Source organism: Triplophysa dalaica, chromosome 10, assembly GCF_015846415.1.
Source record: "Triplophysa dalaica isolate WHDGS20190420 chromosome 10, ASM1584641v1, whole genome shotgun sequence".
Taxonomy (NCBI): Eukaryota; Metazoa; Chordata; class Actinopteri; order Cypriniformes; family Nemacheilidae; genus Triplophysa; species Triplophysa dalaica.
The window spans coordinates 1378032-1405947 of NC_079551.1; the positions used below are offsets into that span (position 1 = coordinate 1378032).

At 36.8% G+C, this 27916-nt stretch overlaps 3 protein-coding genes across 3 annotated transcripts in view; 1 reads left to right on the forward strand and 2 right to left on the reverse strand.

Moving 5' to 3' along the window:
• The window catches only part of LOC130429664 (uncharacterized), a 72253-nt gene extending 71836 nt beyond the window's left edge, over window positions 1–417 (reverse strand). The window contains exon 1 of the mRNA XM_056758356.1: window positions 302–417. The gene's annotated coding sequence lies outside the window, so the exon portion shown is untranslated. The remainder of the gene's footprint in view (window positions 1–301) is intronic.
• A 16047-nt stretch (window positions 418–16464) lies between these two features.
• Window positions 16465–19630, forward strand: LOC130429832 (natural killer cell receptor 2B4-like). The gene is made up of 5 exons (XM_056758654.1): window positions 16465–16791; window positions 16916–17200; window positions 17438–17551; window positions 17630–17709; window positions 19595–19630. The coding sequence occupies exons 1-5, from the start codon at window positions 16503–16505 to the stop codon at window positions 19628–19630; spliced, it is 804 nt and encodes a 267-aa protein (XP_056614632.1). The 5' UTR covers window positions 16465–16502.
• A 1783-nt stretch (window positions 19631–21413) lies between these two features.
• Window positions 21414–27326, reverse strand: LOC130429669 (uncharacterized). Its single transcript, XM_056758364.1, has 6 exons — window positions 26914–27326; window positions 25092–25406; window positions 23410–23718; window positions 22884–23201; window positions 22431–22520; window positions 21414–22320 (listed from the first exon to the last, which is right to left on the reverse strand). Exons 1-6 carry the CDS (start codon window positions 26960–26962, stop codon window positions 22229–22231), a joined length of 1173 nt encoding a protein of 390 aa, XP_056614342.1. The 5' UTR covers window positions 26963–27326; the 3' UTR covers window positions 21414–22228.
• Window positions 27327–27916: the final 590 nt, after the last annotated feature.

Sequence of the window (27916 nt, forward strand, 5' to 3'; positions counted from 1 at the left end):
AGTACTGAGAGTAAACCGGAGTACAGAGTACAGTACTCAAAGGGATCAAATGGTTTTATTCTCTTTTAAACCTCTAAATATAATAATGAACTATTCTCTGAAGTGTCTCAACACTGAATATTGGGTGCTTGTGAAGTGTCTATTTTCTGTGGTCTATCAACAACACTACATTTGTATGTAAAACATACACATATTTTAAAAAATATTTGAGACAAAACATTAAAACTTGTGAGTTGTAATCCATTGACAGAAAGATGTAAAGATTATTATTAACAATTGAAAGAAGAAAAACAGAACTTACCCATTACAATCAGAAGGGATAAACAGAGATACGTATGGATGTCCCTGGTGTTGACTTCAGATGAGTTGATGTGACAATGTTTTCTGTTTAAATGAAAATGTTGTGCTGTAAATTATCATCTGTGATGTGTAGTCTTACTGTACAGCAAAGCAGATCATAAACTCGAGGATGCTTCTGTCTTTATGTGTTCTGTATGAAGGCGTGGCCAAAGCTAGCCCCACCCCTCTCTACTAAAACATTAACTTTCGCTGCCCTTTCAGTAAAAAGCTGTAAAAAAATGAACCATGTACATCAGCAGCACACATTACAGCTAAATAAAACATTTGCATTTTGCTCACTGGGATCTGATGTAAACAATACTCTTTGAATACAGCTCGCAAATCTCTTGGAGACCTTCGGGCAGGCACTCTTTAGATTTTGGTAGACCGAAGTGAACTTAACTAGTCTTAAAGCCAATTCCTATGTAGTAAACTGGTAGGAGTTGAAACGTCAATCAAAAACAACCAAAACACAAATATCCACAATTGTGTGTAAAATGATCATTGTCACTACAATTTAAATATGTATTTGGTACTGTTCTTACAATAATGTTGATCTGAGTCAGAATCGCCTTTTCCTAAATCACTATTAATCAATTTACTTAACTACAGAAGACTACTCCAGGCTATATACAAAAATACTAAAGCATAATATTATACAAATCATAATTAATCACTGTAAAATACTACAGAATACATCAGTTTACCGTAGTCAATATTTTACATTTCTCTCTTCATCCATTAGGTTTTTTAAGCCAAGGGTTTCAAAATGCAAATTGAAGTAGTTACAAGTGTTTTCCATGAAAGTACATCTGTCACAAACAGAGAGAAAGCTTGCTTTAGTTTCAAACACGAGGAGTGAAATGTTACAATTCACCCTATAGTCTGGGTTAGTTGTGACATAGTCTGGGTTGATATGTAGCATAATGTAATAAGGATTATGACAAAAAATGAATAGTAAAGCTTTTTATTCAACACTGACTTTTCAATGTAACTAGTGTGTTACAAAGATGAATAAAATGTAAACATGTTTATGAGCTTCAACAATTGAACTTAATTTGAGTGGATATGTTACATTAGCATCCTCCTTATAAAACTGAATAGCTAACATTCATGTGTGTGACATTGTTTGTGTTTGTGTGTTGAGTTTTGTTACAACTGACCCAGAGTCTTGTGAATGAGCTCATCTTAAAGCTGTAATAAATCTACAGAGACACAAAATTAACATCATTTAACTTTGAGTAGTTTAACTACAAATCAAGCATTGCCATGACAAAAACAAGTTGAATTGAGTAAAAAATACTTTTTCCCCTCTTACATCTGCTGTGTCTGCCACAGGTCTTTACTTTCTCACACGCGAAATAATGACAAATCTGAGCATGTTGAAGCGAATCAGCTCATTTGTAACTAGATCCTTATTGTAAGTGTCACAACTGACCCATGTCACGACCAAGTCATCCAGAGCTTGAAAGAAAGAGATAAACCATTGCAGTTGTTTGATCAAATGTTTTTACACATTCTAGTCTCCAGAGGCCAAACCTTTACCTTTCCTGAAAAGTATGCTTATTCTAAACCTGTCATGATCTTGGTTCTATGTTTATTTGTTAGTGTTGAGCTGTGCTTTCTGTTCTAATCTCTGTGTTTAATTCCTGTTTGTCCTGGTTTCCTTTTTAGTTTCCATTAGTGATTATTTCACCCCTGTTGTTCATTTGCACTTGTATACCCATGTGCTCCAGTTGTCTTTTGTTAGCTTCCATGTTCTTGGTTCTGGTCTAGATCAGGTTGAGCTATCTTTGTTAGCTTATATCAATAAATCTTTTTGATGCATTTCAATTCTCTTCTCCTCATCCCTTCCCTCGATGTAACAAAACAATACTTTATGTTATAATGCATCAAGTCCATCCACTTAAAGGACTGTATCAAATGATCGGCACAATACGTCTAAACATCTCTAGCCAAAATATAATTTAAAGCATAATAAGACAACACAGAACGTATTAAAAAACCGCCATAATTTAGTTTTTATCAGAAGCTGAATTGTTATATTTAAAGACAAAAACAGTTTGGTAAAACATATGAATACAAAGAAACTGTACAATAAAAAGATATTCTGAAAGAAAACATGTATAAAGTACTATACAGTTACACGGAAACATCATGTGTAACCTTTCACTTTAGCTTCTGCCCATTAACATCTGACAAACGCACATCCTGAGTTCTGATTGGACGCTTTCTCCAGCTTTTGATCAGCTGACATGACTATTTTGTGCATTAACATGTATGCATTTGACAGATGCTTTTATCCGAGGCGACTTACATTACAATATACATTTTGTTTCGGACTATTTGCAGTATCCTGGGATCGAACCCATGACCTTGGGGTTGCTAACGCCAGGTTCTAACCACTGTCCACAGGAAAGCATGATATGTTTTTGATTGGGTTGATGAAAATTAATTCATATTTTGAATTAAAATACTTCAGTGTTTGAATTTTTAAATACTGCAAAATACTTTGCAAGAAGTCTACGTGATGACATCATAAACATGTGGCCTCTGATTGGTGCCTTCTCGGTAGTTTGCCCGGACTTGTAGTTAAGAGAACAGAAAATTACAGGAAGATGGTCAAGATCTCCATTCATTTACTGCATAAATTGCTTTCTTTTTTAAGAGTTTATATTAAGTTCTGGTCTTCATGTTAGTAGTCTAGATTAAATCCTCAACTCCAATAGAGCGTTAATTTCCTTTGCTGGAATAATCAGTTGTCCCCATCAGTGATGCCGGTAGTCTAATTTGACCACATTTTTCAGTAAAGTGTAATCTAACGCGTTACTTTTTCCAAATCATTAATCAGATTAAAGTTATTTATCCAAGTCACTGTGCGTTACTATTTTTGTCATTTTCACTAGTAAAATATATTTTTTGCTTCTTGCGTCTCAGGGAGTGAAGTCACGCACGTGTAATTTAGCCCCTACCACACATCGACGCAAATGTAAACTACAATGGAGGGAGGAGAGAGAGAGGCGCGTTTCTAGCCGGAAATACAGTCACGAGTATGTGTCCAATATGACAATATTAAGGTTCGTTGTACTCTCTGTGCTGGCGACAAAGTGCTATCTAGCTACAAAACACTACGTCAAATTTGAAGAAACAATTGGAGTCGCAGCCCTGCACAGTCCAATTTACAGAGCAAGTCCCACCAGGTGTTGCGAAGCAGAGAGCAGCAGGTCCCCCACCTCCAGAACAACAAATGCTGGACTTTGATGCAAAACCAGTAAGTGGGGGAGAGTAATCTAACTTAGTTACTTTTAAATACAGTAATCTGTACAGTAACTACGTTACTTTTTAGAGGTATAATCAGTAATCAGATTACTTCTTCAAAGAAACTGTGGCAACACTGGTCTCCATCCAGTGGCGGTTCTACATTGAATCACTCTCCGGGCGAGATCCCCTCTGGGTGCCCCCCACCTACCCCACCCATCCGAGAAAAAAAACAAAAACAAAATTTTGCACAAACAGCCATGTTTTACCATTACAAAATAAGTGTAAGACAAGCTTATATTTCTCAATTGCACAAATTCTTCAACAGAACACTTTAAAAACAAAATTCTGCACAAAACTGTATAAGTTATCAGAACTTAAATATACTCTAAATACATAAAAGTGGCAACATTTGTACAATCATGATGTAACATGAGCGGAGAACAACAATGATATACAAATAAAGTATAGAATAAATATTCTAAATAGCACAAATCCTTCATCACACAAAAGCAAATCTAATTATTACACCATTGCACTAAGAACAGAAAACACAAACTAAAACCTGACCATTCTGGCCTTCTTTGATGCAAAATTATCAATAATGACATCATACGAATTCTGATCCCTTATTGAGTGATTGATACTGATGATAGTAAGGCCAGTGAGCCGTTCGTGATACATGGTTGACCTCAGGTACGACTTGATCAACTTTTGAAAACATCCTCTCTGCTTGAGCCACAGTGACTGTCAGAGTAAGTGCAATCCTGAGAACAGTCCAAAAGTTGGGGTAGATCTCCGATAGATCCTTATCATCCATAAAAGTGATAATTTCAAGGAGGCTGATGGTTTTTGATGGCAGGTGAGGGAAGTAACTCTTATGAACTTCAAATTTAAATAAACATGCCCTTACATGGCAAATGTCTGTCATGACTCATTAGACGCTATATTAATATAATCTAAGGGAGGAACAATTAGCTCCTTGCTTTCTGCCTCGAATTATATTCTTTGTCACGCAACAGAGTTATAGCAAATGTTCGTCTTTGAAACTTCCTACACATTTGTACATTCCGTTGGCTAATTACAGGGCTCAACAATAACCCAAATGATGGACATAAACAATAACTATTTGTAACAGTTTTGCTCCAAAGCAAAATCTTATGGTGAATTTAGATCTCGTGTTTGTTGAGTTAAAACAGAATTATTGTTGTATAAGCATAGCAAGCTTCATAGCAACGTTACCACCAATTAACATCAGCCCTTCATTGATCACATGGATAACGTCACCGTAATCATACAGAGAGAACGTAGTTCCATACCTTTATCTTTTGCTCTTTTCTCCTCTTCTAGTTTTCTTTTTTCCCTATATTGGGCACCTGACGGCTTTGACCTTTTTCTCTCCATCGCTGTCACTGTGTTTATCTGGCACTCGACAATCAACAGATTTCACATCCCCTCAACACTGTCACTCACGACCAGAAGTCAAGACTAAACCACTTCACCTCCACATAATGGTTTCGATTACCTTTTTTTTTTATTGCCATTTCACACACAATTCAGAAAAAAAAACATTTAAATTATAGACCTGTCTTTTAATATTATGAATGAAATGTGCGTTATTTGGAAGAAAGTCTAGGTGTGACTGACTTTATCCCACTAAGTGGATCCCCCTCCTTGTCCACTCCATTTGGGAGAGGTGACCTGTCCATCACGGGTGCGGCCCCTCCCCTTTCCACTTTTCACACAGCTTCTGCGCTTCTCAGAGAGCAGGGGCGGCAATTTGCCAATTCCCCACACAGACAGTTATATTATAGATAATAGAAACCCGATATGCAGCGCAGATTATTTTTCTTTTTCAAGTGCTTGTGCCGCCCCCCACCTGTCGTGAAAAAATGCCGTCCCGGGCGACTGCCCGGTTCGCCCGTGCCTAAAACCGCCACTGTCCCCATCGAAGAAGCCTAAATGCTACACTTTTGAAAAACGTGTTGATCTTAAAGGCATCAGCTAACTAAAGAGACTCTGGATTGTAGTCCATAGGCACACACGCACAAACACACAATCATACATATTGGTTTGAATGTTTCTGTTAGACATTTGTTAAAGTAATAACCCCCAGTGGGTTACAGTGTATTTTGTAACAGCTAAGGGCGTTGTGGCACAATGTGAAGTGGAATCAGCAAAACCCCCTTACTGTCATAATATTTACTGTAACACACTGCTTATTATGAAATGCTTATTCCAAGTTATAACCAGAATAGATACTTTCTGCCTCGTACACAAGTTGTTTTCCATCAAGACACTTTTTAAATTTAAGTTAGTCAGAGACCTTGCGTAAGCCCTGTACAGGAAACCACCCAAAAAAGGAACTAAGTGTCAGTATCTGGTTGACACTTGATAGTATGTTTGACCCAAACACGGTTGCAAATTGTCTCCTTACATCTGTATTTGAAGTGTGATTCATTGACCAAAAGAAGAAAACACAAAATAAAAAAGATTTGACAAAAGCGTTGTTTATTAATTCATTTTGAAATCCAAAAGATATTGTGAAAATATTGTTATTGTGAAATCTTTCAGCCATAATAACAGTGTAGTTTAAGTCTATGACATCTCTGTACGATCATTGTGATTCCATACAATCTTACTATAATTTACCAACACTTTTAGTGCAGTATCAGTCAGCTGATGCAGTTGGTTCCATTCCAGTTCAGTCACTTGAGTTCTTATTTAATTCTGTTGCCAAGTGAATGTCACACAGACAATCACCCTTTAAAGTTCACCTCTGGAAAATATGAATACCGATGCTCATTCAAAGTTTGACAAAGTCACAGTGTTTGTTTTCTGAGTGAGGAAATTATTATATGTTGTGTACAATATAGGGCTTTGGAGTCAAAAAGGATCCGCTGGTTTCCTGCATCTATCTCTGTCTGGTCTTTAGTCAGCAGAACCAATGAAATGCACTAAAACACTGGGTCCTTAGAGCCTCATGACATGTGGATATACTGTATGAATCAAAGTGACAACATTATCAGTTATACAGCACAAACATCAACACAATAATACTGAGGCCTGGTTACTTGTGTAGTTCATCTGATCTACATGTCATGCAACACTGTGACAAACCAACAATATGTATTTTCTTTTTTCTTGAGGGAAAGAGCGTCTTAAACCTTTCTCATGAATCTATCTTTTATCACATGTTTGTCATGAAACTGACATGAAACAGAACCCAAACGCAGACAGCTCTCAACTATTTTTTTTAATTTGACGTGAAGACGAAACATTACCTAAAATCCCCTGAGGGGGAAAACAAGATGATAAAACAACTGAATATAATAAAACTTAATCAAACAACAGCTGTGGGCTTCCAAACACAAAACATGTGACTGTCATCATGACCCTGTCACTCCAAACTAGAAAAACAACCCAAAGAAGGGCAGGATCATGACAATATTCTTCTCCCATAGGCTCCACCAATAAGTCACTCTTTCATGATGTTAATATTAGGCAAGGCAAGTTTATTTATATAGCACATTTCATACACAGAGCAATTCAAAGTGCTTAACATAAAATGATTGACAGAAAGAAATAAAACGTATCTTTAAACTGCAAATGATTTAAGATCACAAATACTTAAGATTTTAAGAAACAATAAAATTGATTAAAAATGTGAGTGTATATATAAAAATAAATGATAAATAGAAGTGCAGTTGATGTAAAGCAGCACAGTGCTCAGGTTGTGAATGAACAGCTAAACAAGTGTGTTTTTAATCTGGATTTAAAAGTATCTTCTGTTGATGAACGTCTGATATCTTCAGGAAGTGATTCCAGCTACGGGGGCGTAATGACTAAACGCTGACTCGCCCTGTTCTGAGTGAACCCTTGTTATCTCTAACTGACTTGATCCTGATGATCTGAGAAGTCTGATTGCTTTATATTCAATGAGCATATCTGACATGTATTTAGGTCCTGGACCATTAAGTGATTTATAGACAATTAATAATACTTTGAAGTTGATTCTAAATGTTACTGGTAACCAGTGTAAGATTAATAAATACACTAGTATTGTCACTACATCACAAGAACAATTTAAAGATTCCTGTTTTATAAATATAATTGAATTGATTTGTCCTTCTCTAAGTTCAATTTCATTAGTACACTCCTAAAAATAAAGTTTCTTAAAAGATTCAAGATTTTATTTGTCAAATACACAGAATATACACCTGTCACAGCTGTTGTATGTTTTGTTTGTTTTTTTCCTCCCATTGTTAATTTCATTCTTAGTTAAATTAGTTTTCACTTGTGTTTCATTCTTAGTTAATTTGTCCCTTGCCTGTTTTCACTTGTGTCTTATTATTAGTTGTTCCTCAGCACCTGTTGATCCATCGTTATATGTAGTATTTGAGTTCTCCCCTTGTTTCAAGTCCTTGTCTAGTATTGTTAATGCGACATGTCTTTCATGTCAGTGTGTGTAAACCTCTGGTTCCTGAGTTTCTTGTTTGCCTTTTGTGCTTTTATTAAAGTACTTATTTTGGATTACCCTTTTGTTTGGACGCTACCTTCTTCCCGCTACACCTGACAACAACTAGCAGTGAAATGTGGGTCCGGTCAGCCAAAGACATTACAATTATTATAAAATACAAACACAAATCCTCATGGGTGTTTTATGTAACGATTCATGATTTAACACAGAAAGGAGAAGCGTCTCTAGAGTCTTTCTGGTGTGGGTGTGTTAATGTAGACTCACAGTTTGTCTTTCACTAGAATATTAGTCATGCAACTACTCAGTGTCAAGTGTGGTGAAAACCACAAGTGAAGATAAAGTTCAGCGAAATACGTCTTTTAACCCTCCTATTATCCTAGGGGTCAATTTGACCCCATTCAATGTTTAACGTCTGTAAACACATAGTTGAAATCTCTTTTTTTGCTTCAGAATTAATGAATTTTCCTCATTTAATGAGGACAATTCAGTAAACCCAAAATTATCATGATGTGACTTTTTCAATTTCCTATACACATTTTGTATCATCAGTGTTCCATGAGGTCAATTTGACCCCAGGTTCTTATAGCTGTATAAAACAAAAGAAATTTCAAAATTTCATACACAGTATGCTTTTGGTGATATTTTGGTCGCTATAACATGCCTTAATTTCATAATATTCCCTATAATTTTATATTTACTTTATAATATTCAAAAATCTAACTTAACATGGTATTGCGAGAACCACTGATTGTTCACGTTATGTGGGGTGAGGGAATTCGAGAGAACTTTGATATTTTGCCTGCCATGGGTGAGGGAAAAGTTAATTCTTGCGAGAACTTTGATATTTCCCGTGCCATGGGTGGTTGAAAAACTAAATTATTGCGAGAACTTTTACATTTCCTGTGGTATGGGAATACATATAAAAGCTTGGACAGAAGACTTCTGAACCATTTGTTTTTGTGCTCTGTGAACACTCTCTTTATGCACTCAATTCAAATATGGCCTCTAAGCAAAGGTATTCTGTCAATGAGGTTTTGTCAAAGGTTTTTGGCAGTGAACGTGACATAGAGGAGAATGTTTCTGAGGTTGATGATAATGTTGAGGAGGACCCTGATTATGAGTCATCCTCCTTAGATGAGAATGAGACTCCTAGTGTTGACCCTCCAGTTGTCTCTTAACCACCTGTAGACACATTACCTTACAAAAATGGAAAGTTATTATGGTCCCGCTCCCCAATTGAACGTCAGGGTAGACTTAGTGCTGCTAATGTCATCAAAATGGTTACAGGGCCCACCAGATAGGCTGTCAGCCATATACAAGATATAAAATCAGCATTTGAGCTGTTCATTACACCATCAATTGAACGGGATATACTTGAAATGACAAACTTAGAGGGAAGGAAGGTGTATGGGGACAGCTGGAAAGACTTTGATGTGACTGACTTGCAAGTCTACATTGGGTTGCCCATTTAAGAAGGAGTGTACAAGTCAAAAGGAGAATCAACAGCAAGCCTTTGGAACGCTGACACTGGAATGTCAATATTTCCAGCCACAATGTCCCTAAAGACATTCCATGCTTTCTCCCGTGTTATACGCTTTGATGACAAACAAAACAAGACAGGGCCGACGAGAGCGTGACAAACTTGCACCAATACGGGATGTATGGGGCAAGTGGGTCCAGCGATTACCCTTTCTTTATAACCCAGGCCCCTATATCACTGTGGATGAATGTCTGGTTCATCTCAGGTTCATTTCTGTTCTAACAGAAATGACTCCAAAACCAGCAACACTTGTGTGAAATGCAAAAAATACGTCTGCAAGGACAAACTTTATGCACATCATGTGCAAAGTGATAAAAGGCTGAAATGTACCGGCTGGTGGGCTGTTCATATTGGTGTTCAAATGCTTTTTGTGTCCTGTCAAACTCATATATTCATACCAAAAAGCACATACGTTTGCATAAAACAATTACTGACACAATGCTCAAATGTACTTTTTTGTGTTTTTATGTGTTTTATATGTTCCTTCTTTCTCCCTTGTTAAAGAATTATGTGTTCCTTAATTATGTGATAATGTTAATAATAAATTGACCAAAAACATGATTCGCGTTACACTACTTGCAATAGGTATTGTGATGTACAAGGGGTGCGGAGTGGTGGGGGTGAGGTGTTGTGGGTTCATTTAAAGGTCTTTTTAAGGACTCACCAAAGATATATATTACCTGACACAAACCTTTTAGAAAAAAGTCCCATTCTGTAGATTTAAATTCCTGGGGTCAAATTGACCCCAGTGGGTAAAATATGTTATCAGATTTTAGGGTAACAGGAGGGTTAAAGGGAATCAAGATGTACTGTAACACATACAGTGAACTTAAAAGAGTTCAGAGTTATAACATGTTCTGCCAGTTCAGATATATCTGTTATACAGAATCAAGGACCAGAACTGACTAATATTATATTAAAATGTGAATGTTGAAAATTTTGGGATGCACTAGGCTCCCTGTTTCAGCCGCATATATGTCCATTGAAAATCAATGAATTAAGTACGATGCAAATACTTTAAAGAACTATATGTGCGTACTACAGAGCATTAACATGTTTCATGGAGCAGAAGATATGATGACTAGTTGCCTAAAAATAATGTAATGGTACAAAAAGTCAACTTCAGAGTCATGTCATCAACCACCTTGATTTGAATGTAAATGTACATCCGAGCTCAGCTGCAGGAATCATTCGACACAAACAACCAATCAGTTGTTCAAGATCATCCTGACGCTATGAAGGCATGCCCATAGCAACCATTTTCAGCAACCTAGCGACCGGTCCCATAGACTCCCATTATAAAAGACCCAGGTGGATATCTCTGCAGTACAAAGTCATAGAGACAAGGGGATTGGCTGAATTAACTTAGGCAACCAATCAGTATCCCAGGAACTTAATGATGTTTTGAAGCCACGCCCATAGCAACCAAACAGGTTAGCGTAGCAACCGTTTTGCAATTCCTATATCTCTGAATCAGAACATCATAAAGACATGCGGGTTTGTTTCTTTTACTCATAGCATAGAGTATCATCAACTGGCAGATCCTAATCCACGCCTATATCAACCAAACAGGTTAGTCTAGCAATCGTTTTGCAATACATATACATCTCTGGTGGTGCCACTGGTTTCTAATCTGAGAGTGGACTTGTAATGGTGGGGTTAGACCTCTTTCTTCAATTTCTTCATTCATGCGTCCTATAAGCCCCCTCGATGCACCAACCATACTAGAAGCCCCGTCAGTCGCGATGCTGGCCAGCTCAGGCCAGTCTAGACCCAGCTCTCTCTTTTGTCGTCTCTTTGAATTTTTCTGCTGGTGTGCACGTCAACTGTTCGTTCGCGATGTCGCTTTATGTTGAACAATTAGGCTACATAAGTAACTAAGGGAAATTTTTGTCTGAAAGACAATATTTATTATCAAATATAGATGTAAGTGAAATAAATAAATAAATGTTCTAAATATATTTCTGGCATTGCTCAGAGGGCCGCTCCAAATGTGGTGGTGCGCCGCAGTTTGGAGACCCCTGTTGTATGGCTTGTTAAATCAATGAATTAATCGCAACATCATGTAATTAATTAGATTCAAAGGGAGCCAAAGAGATGTTTTTGTATATCAAACCTGAAGTTAGCGGTGCACGGTTCCCCAATTTTCCATAGACTTTTGGAAAATCGCAAAAAATAAGCTCTGTGTTTAACTAAGGGTTATGACACTTACACATTTGTCTTTCAAGATTATATTTACAAATTGAAACCACATTTGTAACTTTTGAAGCCAAAATACAATTGGCAGAAGTAAAAAGATAACACGATGCTATAAACAGACAACACTTAAGGTCGCTCAGTATCAACATCACCTCCATCTTTCAAACTTTATTAGAAACATGTTCCAAGGTGAGTTATTACTCTGTGAATGAATCTGCATGTAGGTTTTAAGAGATTTGTGCCCAAGTTGCATTATTTGTGTGCTTCCCTGACAAAAGAAGTCGCTTTTAGCAACTTGTAAGCAGCCTCCATTTTTAAGAAACAATAAGGCTTAAAAATCACAAAGAGATTAGAATTGGTGATTTATGGCACAGAATACCACAGACCTTATTTCAGGCGATTGACCAACAACCCATGAAAAAACCCATAGACTTTGGAGCGATGGAACCGGAAGTCCTAAAATGCTAACTTGCTTGAGGGGTTTGCATACAATAAAACATCATCTCTGAGCCTCACTATGGTTTTGACCAGAAGGGATGAAGCTGCCTCCACTGGGCATGTGCACTTCAATACTTCCTCTGTCAATTGAGGAAGTTCAACCTACTACAGGAGCTACTGACCCAGTTCTACTCAGCGGTCGTGAAATCTGTTCTGTACATTTCAATAACTGTTGGGTGTCGCTCGCCCACCACATCAGACCTACGAAGACTACAACGGACAGTTGGTGGTGCTGAGAAGATTATTGGTCCTCCTCTGCCCACACTTCAGGACCTGTACGACTTAAGGGTGAAATACAGGGCAAGAAAAATCATCATTGACTCCACACACCCAGCACACAAACTTTTTGAACTGTTTCCCTCTGGCCGGCGCTTTAGAGCACCAAACACAAGGACTTGCAGACACAGAAGCAGCTTCTTCCCAAAGACAATCTCCTCCTCAACAGATAACTGCTCCTTAAGAGCAATATTACACTTTCACTTCTCCTATAGTGTGCACTATAGTGCCTTATTATATCTACATTTTATACATGTATTTAACACTACCTCTACTTAAAACATTATCCATTTGCACAAGTGAACCAACAATCTGTTAATATATTCTACTATATACTACCCTGTACGATGTCTCTATGTTATTCTCCCCCATTTTCTGTCTGATAGTCTCTATTTTATAATTGCATATTTTAGAAGTTTTTAGACTGTAAATCTTATTATATTGTGTTGTCTGGGACGGTAGACAGCGGGGAGGATACCCAGTCTGGGTTAGATGGCCAGGGCTCGTCCCGGTTGTTAATGTTCATGTGTGTGTTTGTGTGTGTACAGAAAAGTGTTTATGACATATGTACTGCCTTTTTGGACTACCATCATCAGGTAAACGTAACATTTGGAACTCTTAGTCATGGAAATATTTCCAAGAACACGGTTGTAAAATGTGAAAACAAAAGTGATCCCAAAATCCATGAAAATTATGAGGAAACTGTCATGAACGGAGAACCCAGGTGCATAAAACAAGGGGTTAAATGGAACCAAAAACTCTTTATTCAACAATACAAACAAAAAACCACGGGGTAAAACAACAAAACAGAGGAATATTTACAATTATATTTGATCTGATTCTGCACCATAACTGTTCTACATTAGCGAATAAATCTGGATGAAATTTAATTGTAAATCCATTGTTTGACAACAGGTGGCGCACATGCTTCGGTCATATTTTCAGTCTTTGCATAACTGTAAGCAGTATTTACCGCAAGTTTTTATTAGTATCAAATACATGTTTAATGATAATTAAAACACTAAAGAAAATAATAAAAATTACCTAATGACCCATATGTCAAAAAAATCATATATTTGAATTGGAGAGGTTGGACAGCGGTCTACAAAAACTCTCTATGATCATGTACATCCAATCAGGCCACGAGCGTCTGTAGTGACGTGTGAGGCCTCGGAGAGTTGTATACACAAACAAATGTTTATTGTATAGTTGGGTGGGTGATTGACATCATCCGTTTTGTGTGGAAATTGGGGTGATTGGTCTACTATAAAAGAAAATGGTATACAATTAGATTCAATTATCTAACCCAACAGTCTTTCTGTACATGGTAACAAATGTTCTCTTACAGACAGAAATAAATAACAAACAATTCACCTTGTGACAATCTACTCATAATTCCATGTTAGCATCTTAACAACAAACAAACTTGTGCACATCCTCAATAACAAAAGTATAAACATATTGATGTGGTAATCGGAAATATAACTTACATTTGCTCATTAACGTACACAGATTGGGTTGAATGCTTACAGTGTTGTGTATAAGCCTACAATGTCTCAATCACGCAGTCTCGATGTAGCGCATGCGCTCTGTTTATCCATTTACTCACATGCGCCATCTAGTGACCAACATGAAATCTGGATAAAAAGGCTTTAACTTTCCTACAATACTACTCAAGTTACTAGTTACTTTATATCAGATTATATACCATTCATAAAATTATTATTGACGCCAATATTTTGAGATTTTAATAGATATTTTTTATTATTAATATTATCATATGCAGATATCATAGCAAAAGAAACACAGAGACTAAAGGTTAGACAAGCACAAGCATTTGTATCAATTTCAAGTCCTACTGTCAATGTAGCCTACGGTCATGATCCCAGTCTGTGTTCCCATGTTATTTTGGACTTTTATATTATTTCCGGTTGTGTGCCATGTTTGTAGTCATTTGTAGTCTTTCTTGGAAACACGTTTCCCCAGGTGTTTCTTGTTTCTACCTACACAACTACAACTTAGAGATCATTTCAAACTAAAGTGAGCCTGCAGAGATGTATGTTTACAATGCATTTTACTAAACCATTTCTTAAGGTGGTCTGAGCATCTGCAGTGCTCTCTTATATGAAATACAAACTGATTTTAGACACAATTCTTGTTTTCTGATGTTGTGTCACATGTGTGTATTGTGAATAGCTCTCAGGTTACTTGTATACATGCAGTAAACATGTGAACCACACGCCCGTGTGGTTTTTCTTCCTTCTGTCTTTCAAATGTAGTTTCTCGCTTCGAGGAGTGAGTCACCCGCCGCTTAAGATGATTCAGATCTGAACTGAACAAATCATTTGAACTGATTCATGAACCTATTCAAACGGCTTTGCCCATTGTTCAATTGGTGCTTTCAAAAGAATCGATTCAGAAGAATCAATCACGCGGGAATGAAAATAAAAACAACCTTGAAATAAAAAACTCATTTTATAATCCATATTTTACAGTGAAGGTAGAAATATACTCAAGTAAGAGTAAGAGTACACAGTTGTAATTTCACTTTTAAAGTACATATTTTACTAAATGTTACTCAAGTAAATATAATGAAGTAAAGGTGCACGTTGCCACCTCTGCTCAACAGAGCTACAAAAGGAATAGATGGATGGATGAAAGCATGCATGGTGTAATCTAAAATACTTTTATTCTTATAGCATCTACTATCTTTTAAAGTTTTGTTTCATTCTTTGTCTTTTGTTTGCCCACCGGAAGCCCAATGGCATTCATTCTTGCAATACAGTTCTAATACAAGGCAACAGGGACTTAAATTAAAAACTTACAAACACTTGACTTATTATACTTATTTAATCTTTTAGAATATGACAAAACAAGAATTGAAATAGTTGTGTGACTACATCAATGTTTAACTGTTTTAATGACATTGAAGTTAACCAGATGAAGATCCACTAACACAGAATAATTGTGCCACAGATGAGTGAGTCAAAGTGAAACTGTTGTGGTCTGAACACTCGTGTGGTCTCATCTGTTCAGTGGACAAACAACACGTCTATTAATGTGCTTGAGGTCAGTTTGCGTGCGTTCAGTTGTCTGGTGAAAAGTTGCTTATTTTCCACTCATATCTTGATGCACTTTACTCCAAACTCATCTACTGACACAGGTCAGAGGTCAAACCCATCAGAGATGACCGGCTTAAAGACAATAGCAGATTTCAATTCATGAAAGCAGTTCATTTGTAAGAACCATAAACGTCTAGAGTGTCAAATATTTGTTAAAGTGTATTAATGAAATAAAATAGATGTGAGTGATTCAAGATCAGAGCTGATCAATAAAAAGACAATTCATTGAATCTATTCTTGCTATCAAGTCAACATTTGTTTAAAAGTTTTAAACGCTCACATCATCGTCACATTTATGTATATTTAAACCTAACACTTAACTTTGGTTTGTGTGTGTGTGTGTGTCTCTTCCTCTCTGTCTCTTCGTGTGTCAGATCAGGTGCGTGTATGTGTGTGTGTTCAAGCGAGATGCTGTATTAATGGTGCGTCAGGGAAGATAAACACATGTACTGATATTTCCTGTCACATCACAAGTGACACTTATTGTCTGACACACACACTGCAGCAGAATATGATTTGTGTGATAGTTTTACTGTGTTTGTGTGTGTGGCGTCTGAACGGTGAGTCAATTCTTTATGCTTTTTATGATTTTACTTCTTCAGTCGATGTCTGAACTAACAGGATTCGCATTAGCCACTTTCTCTTATATCTAAAAAATACACTAGTAATAATATTAATATTAATATTTTGCAGTTCATTTCAGCTTCTTTCACATGACAAGTTGTACTATAATTATTAATGTTTGTGTTGTACAGGTGTGTTTGGTGATGAAGTGAAGTCAGTGTCAGTGATGGAGGGACATTCTGTTACTCTACACACTGATACTCAACTACACACACATGATGTGATCGAGTGGATGTTTGGTGTTCAGAGTCCAGATGAGATTATAGCTGAAATCAACAGAGAAGCCAATATAACATCATTTATTATTGAGAGATTAAAGAATCATTTACAGTTGAATCCTCAGACTGGATCTCTCATCATCACAAACATCAAAACTCAACACACTGGACTTTATCAACTAGAGATCACGAGACAAACTTCTGTTCACAAAAGACACTTCAATCTGACTGTCTATGGTGAGTTGAATTATATCCTAATGATTAAAGTATTAATTATGATATGTATAAAAACTTAGTGGTAAAGATATTTAAAACTGCATATGGTTTGTTGTTTATTTAATTTGATTCAAATGTTTTTCAGCTTCTCTGCCAATACCTGTCATTACCAGCAACACATCTGACTGTTCAAGCTCAAAGTGTTCAGTGTTGTGTTCAGTGATGAATGTGTCACATGATGTGAGTGTCTCCTGGTACAAAGGAAAGAGTTTATTGTCCAGCATCAGTGTGTCTGATCTCAACATCAGACTCTCTCTACCTCTGGAGGTGGAATATCAGGATACAAACACATACAGATGTGTGGTCAACAATCCCATCACAAACCTCACACAACATCTACACATCACTCAACTCTGTCACTCGTGTGAAGGTGAGTCAGTATGATATCTAGACACAATGATCTTTTACTTAAAATATTGATGTTTTAGACATAACATACACATAGTGCTTTGCTAAAATTGATATAGAATTGAACTGTAAATTATTGCTCTTTCATAACATTTACACCTGAAAAGGATCCATTTCATGAAGAAATATATCTCTGTTTTACAGTTAAACTGCTTTCTGTTAAACTCTTTTTTAATAGCACTGACTCTCTGTATTACAGATTTCACCTTCATTCCTAAAGTTTTGATCTGTTGTGCTGTTGTTGGATTTCTGATCATTGTAATTGTTCTGATCTTCTGGATCTGCAGAAAACACACAAACGCACAAAACCAGGGTAAGATATAGACATTCAAATAAAGTATGAGTATATTTATCTTTTAATATCATTAAACATATCTGTTATTATTGTTAGCAGTTCAGACCGGTGAAGATGAGATCACTTATGCATTCTACATGCATACAACATTCTATGAAAGACAAACACATCAACCGGTGAGATCATTAAAACATCAGTTTACTAGACACTCCACAAACACAGTTCTCTGTGTTAAACACCTGAAACCAACCGACTCACACAGACGACCTTTTTTCAATTGACGTGAGCGGTTGCTATAATCAAATCTCGCGACATGTCTCAGTTTGTGTACGCAAGTGATTGGGTGAAGGTTTTTTGATAACTGATGAAAATAATGACAAATAGAAAGATTGTGTTTTTTCGTTTAGTATGACAAATGTAAAAATAGATTCCAATGCGATTTCTTATTTTCATTATATTTATAAAATATTAATGCACATGCTTATTTATTTGTGTGATGTTCACTTGGGGTGGAAGACGCACACTGGGTCACAGCTCAACGTTGCCTTGCTTTCTGTGGCTGGCTCCAGGCGGGTTTGTGTGGGCTGAAGACCGCTGGTCCTCTGACAGATTTGTAAGAGAACACACAAATGAAGAAAACATAAAACTGTGTGCTTGGTTTAAGCAGCTTGAAATGCAAGAATAGCAGCATTCAATTTTAAACCTTTTTCCTTTTTGGAAACATGCATCTGTCTCCTCTGCCACTGACCATTTTTTCTTACCCTATAATTTAAAGTGTATACAAACATTTGCATATAAACATTATTCTATAATTGCGCCACAAAAATATCAGTAATATCTACATTCGTTTTTACATTAAGACATTAATGTAGGCTAATTTAAAGTTTTTCAACTTTTTTTTAATTTTGTTTACATTTAAATGCATTATACAACCAAAGTCATTTAAAGCATCAACAATTCTTTCAGCATAAAATACAATATTTGCATATTTACAAAACATAAATATCCAATAAAAAAATACAAATGCTGTTGACTGCAGCAGTAGCCTAATTTCTTTCCAAACTGTTTTTAAAAGGCGTGATTTGGCTCGAATACGTGTTTTTCTGTGTCTTTGGTGTGATTTAAGTTGCCCGTGTATGTATTAGACACCTAAAATTGCATAAAAAATGTGTTGAAACAAAAGATGCATTCTATCTAAAAGCGAATGCTCACCCAGACCTGCCTAAAACGCCTCGTGTAACCACAGCCCGGCGAATGTAGGTCACTTCATAACATGATTTGACTAAGACTGCCCAAATCTAAACGCAAGTGAGGTGGGCGTACTTGTAAATACTGTCACCGAAGCAGCCATGTCGTGGAGACGTTGTGTGTTCCGTGTGTTCCAGAGACGTTTGTTTGCCCTGCCCAAAGATAAGACAACTAAAATCGAAAGATTACAGAGAGATCTAGACTGTCAGTGCACGGAAGCTTTGGTTAAAAGTTGAGCCATTCCAGCCATTAAAACTCCGCAAGGACAGTCTGATGCTTCAGATTCACAGCCTTTAAGTGTATTTTCATTGTAAAAGACTTTACAAGTCTTGGCTTGATCTTCATTTTCCATATCAGATGGGGGTTCGAATTCATATAAGGAAGTACCGATGACATTTTATTATCGGTCAGTACCTTTGGAACATGATATTCCGAATATGGTCAGAGGCGTTACATTTCTGTCACACGCTTACAGTATTCGACCAATCACTGCACACTTGTGAACTGTCCAATCATAGCACACCTCGCTTTTCAGAGCCATGAGCTTTGTAAAATATCAGCGCGTTTCAGAGAGGTGGAGCAAAGAGGAGATACAAACATGTGCGGTGTGTGGAAAATACAGCGGTTATTAACCTTAAATCCTGTATACACGTTACATTACATCTAAAGCAAACAATAATATTCATTTTAGCTGAGTCAAATGAGCCCTTTAACCAAAGCTTGATTCTGCTTTTTAAGGTTAAACTTTCATTTCTAAATCGGAAAAGTTCCTCTTTTTGGCCTGATAACGTATCTCCATGTCGCACAAACTAGGGGCGAGGCGTCTACACCCTGAATTTTGGAGCGTGATATGTAAATTAAGACCGGATTCAGCCGCCGCATTTATCAAGGTATGATCATTCATGAGATTGGCGGCATATGAATGTTTGATGACCCACACATGAACCATGTCGTAAGACGTTTTCTGCGCATGGATCTGCGCTCTTTTCTATGTTAGATTGATAAATGAGGCCCTATGAGATTACCTAGAAACATTCATAGTAAAAATTACAAAATATAATATTTTCTTTGCTGTTGCTATATCTCCAAACATGGCATGAGTGTGAGATCAGTTTCAGCAGTGGTCAGGAAATAACAGACCTCAGAATGTCAAGACTGACCAATCAGAATCAAGTATTGTTTTTTATTTAGCACAGTTTAATACAACAACACTAGGTTGCCCAAAGTGCTTCACAAGATCTCAATGAGATTACATACACAAACAGAAAAAAAGAAAATGTTACAAATAAACAACAACAGAACATCTGACAGCAAGTGCACAATTTGAGGTAACTTAACCTGTGTCACAACAGCTCTTCATTTGTTTTTAAAAGATGTGCTTTCAAAATAGATTTGAAGACTGGTAGTGAGTTGACAGATCTAATAATTATAAAGTATTCCACAGCCATGTAATAAAACATTTATTTCTGAAAAGTGGTTGTGTAAAACTTTCCTGTAGCTCAGGGGTTAGAGCATTGCAAGGTTGTGGGTTCGATCCCAGGGGATTGCAAATACTTATGTAAAATGCATAGGATAAAACAATGTAAGTCACTTTGGATAAAAGCGTTTGCCAAATGCTTAAATGTAAATGTGTAAATGTAAATGACTATAAGGGTTGTCGGGGCTGGTCTGAAATCACACGGATTCAATAGCGAGTAAAAATGTGGTTTATTAGATAAGCAGACATAAATGAGACAGTGAGAATGTTCGTCAGCTGCAGAACTCGTCAGAGGGACGAGTGTCTGCAAGGCCAACTGGGGAAAAAGCCGAGTGTACGGCAGCGTCAACCCAGTAGGAAGGAGAGTGAGCGAGAGCCGATCACGGGTAGATTGACCAGGTCAGCACCGGAGAGAATTGACAGGTGGTTAGCAGGTCCGAACACCTGAGATCCGTGTTGAGGTGGAGCTGGCGGTGTTCCCAGAACCGCTCAGACGGCAGGACCAGTGGATGGAGAGAATGCCTGGGAAGATCGAGATGGTCAGGGTCGGCGGGTATATAGTCCAATGGCTACCAGGTCATGAGTGGCGTAGGAGAGCTGGGAATATCCCCACGAAAAACTAACCAAAAGTGAACACGTGAGACTCCAGGTGTTAGGCATTCACACAACATGCGACAAGACAGACAACAAATGAAGTGTTAACCTCTGAACCCAACAAGGGGTATCCCTCCCACATAAATCATGACAAACAATTTTGATTTGAAGCATTACATTGACTTGAATGATTGTAAATTTAAGAAAGCATATTATACCTTGTTCATTAAAATGTTTTCTGTGTTTGTCAGAGAGCTGCTGTGGAGGATGATATGGTGTATGCTGGTGTCAAGAGACTGTGATCAAACTCGGCGATTCCTCGTGACTGATGATTTGGGGACAGGAACTGAATCTAAATATGCTTTTACCAGTTAACCCAAGAAGTTGGGTTATTAATTCTAACCCAGGAAATGAGTTGTTTTGCGACCCAAAAATGGGTTATTTTTTACAGAAATACTGGATTAATTATATTTCATAGATGAGATATATTTTCAAATGTTTTTTTGTATTCCTTTTAAAATAATCTGTTAAAGTTAATTAAATCACACCATAAACAAATGATCAACATTGTATTAGCTTTATTTTTTCAAGTTATTTTTAGGACATGTTAAGAACATGTTATACACAATATAAGGACATTCAAATGATTCAGGCAACATAGGCTATGTGCCTATACCTTGATTATCTGTTTTTTGTTTTTAATAAAATGAAATATGATATAGAAGACGATCCTTTTTATAATGCATTAAGATGTTTGTTGTATGAAATACTTAAATAATTTGCCAAAATGCAGCAGTACAAAGTTAAATAAAAAATTTAAAGTTATGAAACTAAACTTGCCCCTAGGTCAAAAACGATAAGCCAAAAAACAAAGTATAGATTTATAAAACAAAATTTTGACCGTTAGATATATGCCCAAAATAATTAATAATTTAATGCTTAACTGCTTACTTTACAGATGTTATGTTTCAGAAGGACTTGCGAGGTGTTGAGGATGCGTTTGTCAGGATACATTAGCCCTGAGCACTCTGTGGTTCCCTGAAGCTCACGTCTCACAGATTTGAACTTTAAACACATACATTCTCGTCTAAATAACTCTTAAAAAATACATTTAGTCACTAAATAAGGGAAACAATATGCTGTTTCTTGGCCTATTGCCTTTAACTTCCACCAATGAGCTGGGTTAATGTGTCTGTGTGTGGGAGGGGGTGATAGATTTTTCCATTGACTTTAATTCAGTATATATTCTATCCCCTATCCCATCACCTAAACCTAAAAATCACTATTGCACTGCTTTCAAGATAAAAATGATAGAAAAAGTAACTTCGGCCCGTGCCCCATATAGCTTAAGGTCTAGCAACACCCCTGGAACATATTTAATCTTGCATTACAGAGATGGCAACATCTGTGATGCTGGAGTTTTTGCTGCTTACGTCATCTGTTAGAAGTTGTTTTTTCATAGAATTTGCTGAAATATAGAGTCATTATATGAAGCGCCTCATTAACAATGATGTTAAAATTATGAAAGATGTTTTGTTGGCATTTTATCTGAAGGTAAAACAATAAGAGCTTTATCACCTGTTTGTTTGTGTACAAAGACCCAGATACAGATACAGGCACAGATCAGAAGTACAGCGGGAATCACACAGAGCCACAGGACATGAAAATCTACAAAGATAAAGAGAAACCCGAACAGAAAGAAATGTATTTCATGTACACATATAGCAGAACACACATAGTATAAAAATCTAAAAGACTCAGTTTTCAGCTATAGCTTGTCTTTACATAAAGGATCAGTGAATAAAAAGGAATCCGTATGATCAGAAGATTAAAAGTGGAAGAGATATTTTGCTGTGAGAATTTCACATCAGGATTAACTTTAATAATTGTTAGGTCCGATTGGACGTCCTAAAACGCAAGAGGGCAATACAACCAGAAACAATTACAAATTATAAACTTATCCACTATTTATTTTACGGCTCTTTTTTTAAACTACACACATATAAAATGTATTAAATTTGAAATACTCACCACTGACAGTAACGATAGTAACGCTGAACCTCTTATAAAAGTGTGATTTGTTGTTGCTGATCTTCAGTGTGTGAAGTCCAGAGTGATGACTTGTGGTCTCATTGATCATGAGAGCTTCGGTCTGATCATCCAGCTTCACTCTGTCTCTGAACATCTCATCATCAGAGAACATGATGCTGTTGGCCTCTACATCTATTGTTGCAACATGTGTGTTTTCAGGTCCATGCGTCCACTCTATCAGATCATGACCCTGTTTCAGAACATGAGTGTACAGAATAAGAGAATGTCCTTCTCTCACTGACACTGACTTCATTTCCTCTGTAAACACACACAGTTTCACACAGATTAATGATGATGACATTCTGTGGATAAAATACAGTCTCAATGAGAATAAGTGTGACAGATGTATTGAACACACTTCTACTGTTTATTCACAACTCAGAACTGCATTTACACATTGTGAGAAACAGCTCATTTGAAATATGACTTCAACACTTTAGAAAGTAGAATGGAATGAGTTACTCACCATAGACGGTAACACTAAATTTCATGTATGAGAGTTTATTATTGTTGCTGATCATTAGTGTATAAAGTCCAGAGTGATGAGTTGTGGTGTCATGGATCATGAGAGCTTCGGTCTGATCATCCAGCTTCACTCTGTCTCTGAACATCTCATCCTCAGAATATGTGATGTTATTGGCTTGTACATCAATTGTTGCAACATGTGTGTTTTCTGGTCCAAAAGTCCACACCATCAGATCATGACTCTGTTTAAGAACATGAGTGTACAGGATAACAGAATTTCCTTCTCTCACTGACACTGACTTCACATCACCTGAAGAACACATAAACAGATTAATGATGATGACATTCTGTGGATAAAATACAGTCTCAATGAGAATCAGTTTTCATTAATGCTAATGCTTTAAACAAACTACAACCGAATTCGGGAAAAGTTGGGACGTTTTTTAAATTGAAATAAAATGAAAACTCAAGGACTTTCAAATCTTATGAGCCAATATATTTTTCACAATAGAAAATAGATGACATCAAAGGTTTATACTGAGAAATGTTAAAATTTTATGCACAAAATGAGCTCATTTTAAATTTAACGCCTGCTTACAGGTCTCAAAAAAGGGGATCGGCATGATTGTGTCAATGACATCACTAAACGTGCCCAGGAATACTTCCAGAAACCACTGTCAGTAAACTCAATCAGCCGTACCATCAGCAGATGCCAACTAAAGCTCTTTCATGCAAAAAGGAAGCCATATGTGAAGATGATCCAGAAGCGCCGTCGTGTCCTGTGGGCCAAGGCTCATTTAAAATGGACTATTTCAAAGTGGAATAGTGTTCTATGGTCAGACGAGTCCAAATTTGACATTCTTGTTAGAAAACACAGATGCCGCGTCCTCCGGGTTAAAGAGGAGGAAGACCTTCCAGCGTGTTATCAGCGTTCAGTTCAAAAGCATCTCTGATGGTATGGAGGTGCATACGGTATGGGCAGCTAGCATGTTTTGGAAGGCTCTGTGAATGCTGATGAAGGAATATAAAGGTTTTAGAGCAACACATGCTTCCCTCCAAAGGACGTTTATTTCAGGGAAGGCCTTGTTTACTTCAGCAGGACAATGCAAAATCACATACTGCAGCTCTTACAACAGCATGGCCTTGTCGTAGAAGACTCCGGGTACTGAATTGGTCAGCATCAGTCCAGATATTTCACCTCTAGAGAACATTTGGAGCATCATTAAACGAAAAATATGTCAAAGGCGACCACAAACTCTTCAGCAGCTGGAAACCTTTATAAGGCAAGAATGGGACCAAATTACAACACCAAAACTCCAGCAACTCATAGCCTCAATGTCCAGACGTCTTCAAACTGTTTTGAAAAGAAAAGGAGATGCTACACCATAGTAAACATGCCCCCGTCCCAACTATTTTGAGAAATGTTGCAGGAATCAAATTTGAAATGAGCAAATTTTTGCATAAAATTGTGACATTTCTCAGTTTAAACATTTGCTGTTATCTATGTGCTATTGTGAATAAAATACTTGCTCATGTGATTGGAATTAGTTTTCATTGTAATCAAATTAAAACACGTCCCAACTTTTCCGGAATTCGGATTGTGCAACTACATATTCAGAAGAACATTTAAACTTTGTGAGAAACATCTTGTTTGAAATATGACGTGAAATATGAATTAATCACCATAGACAGTAACACTAAAACTTGAGACTTTATTATTGATGCTGTTCTTCATTGTATAAAGTCCAGAATGTTGAGATGTGATGTTTGTGATGGTGAGATCTCCAGTCTGATCATCCAGCTTCAGTTTGTCTATGAATATCTCATCTTTAGATAACTTGGTGCTGTTGGGCTTTCCATTGATTGTGCCAACAAATGTGTGTTCAGGCCCATAATACCACACGATCTTATCATCTCTCTGTTTAACAACATCAGTGTGTAGAGTAACAGAATGTCCCTCCATCACTGACACTGACTTCACTTCATCACCAAACACACCTGAACAACACAAACACAAATTGTTTTCAATGCACACAAAATTACATTAGCATGTTAAAATGAGCTATTTTAGACAACACTATTGTCTGTAAATCACAAGGCTGTAATCTTTCTATTCACACCGATGAAGGACTACCTGATCATTACTGTTTTATCAAGGTTTTGGCTAGAGCCAAACATAGAAAGTGTTGAAGCATTTAGTGTGGATGCATAGAATTTGGAGAGAGATATCATTTTAAGGAGTTAAATATTCAAGTAAATTATATTGTAATTTATAAAGACAAATATTCACTTTTGCAGTACAGTAAATGGGATTGTCGCAAATAAATACTTCACAAATTCCCATAATTCAGCAGTGATGTCAAACTTTTAAAGTCATGTTACCCAAAAGAACAAATTGTAACACACTATTTTGATTTGTAAATGATGGATTAATGTTGCCATCAAAGACATGTTAGCAAAACACACACAGAAGATTTGTCTATTTAAACACTTTTCAACTAAAAAGAAAACTTTAACCTTTCTTTGAGAATGAATGCAAACCCATTATTAATGCTGTCTTCACATGCTCTTGGAAATTTGATAATCACAGGATTATGAGCTTGTTCTGTCCATATGCTTTGTTATCAAAAAGAATGAAGGACAGCAAGTACTTACACATACTCACATACTTGCATGTGTTGCTTGGTAAAATGTTATTTAAACACTATAACCCACATGCTTAGACCAACAGAAAGAACAAGAAAAACACAAAAGGTAAGAAATAATAACATGACGAGGCAATGAAGCTGTTGTGGTAAAAACACCGGAAATCCTCCTCCCGTCCACCATGTTTCAAGTTTAAGGCCCGCCCATCTCGAAAATTTGGAATTTCAAATTTTACTTTCCGGTGATGAACAGGGCATCAGAGGGCGTTCATGTGTCATTATTTCCTCGGAAACTCATATTTTTGATCTTTCTGAGAGCATGTGAAGGCAGCATTAAACAGCATTAGATGGGATTTCACTCCTGTTTTTAAAGAAACATGATGCCCTCAATTTGAGACTTCAACAAGCAATGGATAAACCGGCTTTGACAGCTAGCTATTCAAAGTTCTCATCTTACTGTGTTGTATTTAACTGGCACTTTTATTAATCATGACATCACATAGGTGGATTTTGTTCTATCAACCAACGTTTTAACAATTCAAAGCAGCATATCCAACCCAGTATTAGCCAAAGTGTATACCAGAAACTTTGGTGTCGTGCTGAGAAATGCACCCCCACCAGATTTTTCACCTCCTTCAATAACACGCTGTCGGATTGGCATTATCCTGTCTGTGTCTATTACAAGCTTTGGCGTCAATAATTCAATATGCTTTATGACAGAAAGAACATTTGTACAAACTGATAAACTTGAGTCATTTGATTCTAAACATGAAAGGAAATCCACACAAATATTATTTGAATTAGAAAAAACTGCCATATGAGCAGCTGTGAAAGCAAAAAAAAAGACAATATCAACTTACCACTGTGGATCAGAAGGGACAGACAGAGGAAAATCAAGCTGGGACCCATGGTGGTATCTTCAGTAAAAATCCTGAAGACTGGTGACTGATGTGAAAATGGTTGTTGTAATGTAATTCCTAAGTTGGAACAGAAACTCTTCTTTGTGATGTTTAGGTCATGGCAGTGTGGTGTGGTGAGTTCAGTAGAGACTGATGGTTCAGACTGATGCGTAAGTAGATAAAGAATGATAAGATTCACCAGAAATGAAAATGAAAGTATTCTCTACACACCTTATGCAAAACACTCCCTGTCCCTTCCCACACCTGCACACTTCCAATAAAAACCCTTTGATTGATGTTTTGATGAAAGGTGTCAGGTCAGAGTGATTTGTTTCTTTAAGTTTTCAACATGTGAAGATATAGGTTTTCGCAGCTACAAAACTTCCCTGAAGGACAGGAGGCTTGTTCATTGCTAAAACACAGCACCATACAAGGAAATGTTTTTCTGCGTTTGCATATATTATCCAAATCACATTTGAATGTTCTGGTGCCATAATGTCATTTGAATATATCTGATTGGCAAACTAGAAAGAGACCAGTGGAAAAACTCTGTTCTAAAAAAGTGCACGTAATAAATGATAAAATGAAGAGTGATGATCACATTCGGTCCCAGAGAGAGTCACAATAAATCTGGATTCTTTGGTCATGTGCCTGTCCTGATATCACCAATAAAAAGATGTCAACAGACACACCCACTTACACTGAAAAGCCACATATTTCTGTATTGTTACAGCCCAAAGAAAATATATACTAAACATTAGCATTTTACAAAAGATACATTCACTCAAAACTATTTGTAAAAATTCTGTATTTTTTATTGATGTTGCAAGCAGTTAAAACATGTGAAGGAATCTAAACATGCACTTCTGCTGCAGAAACAGAGTTAAATGTGTTCCCTGTGATTTAAAACTAACAAGCAGGTTTCAACAAGTGACACCCAAAGTGAAGAGAAACTAAATCAACC

Excerpts from the sequence above, each read along its gene's own strand:
- LOC130429832 (XM_056758654.1), top strand. The coding sequence starts at position 16,503 with ATGGAGGGACATTCTGTTACTCTACACACTGATACTCAACTACACACA. Across the intron at positions 16,792-16,915 it reads CTTCAATCTGACTGTCTATG|CTTCTCTGCCAATACCTGTC; the intron begins GTGAGTTGAATT and ends AATGTTTTTCAG. Across the intron at positions 17,710-19,594 it reads AAAGACAAACACATCAACCG|GGGCGAGGCGTCTACACCCT; the intron begins GTGAGATCATTA and ends CGCACAAACTAG.
- LOC130429669 (XM_056758364.1), bottom strand. The coding sequence starts at position 26,962 with ATGGGTCCCAGCTTGATTTTCCTCTGTCTGTCCCTTCTGATCCACAGT. Across the intron at positions 25,407-26,913 it reads GTCCCTTCTGATCCACAGTG|GTGTGTTTGGTGATGAAGTG; the intron begins GTAAGTTGATAT and ends TGTGTTGTTCAG. Across the intron at positions 23,719-25,091 it reads TTTTAGTGTTACTGTCTATG|GTGATGTGAAGTCAGTGTCA; the intron begins GTGATTAATTCA and ends TGTGTTCTTCAG.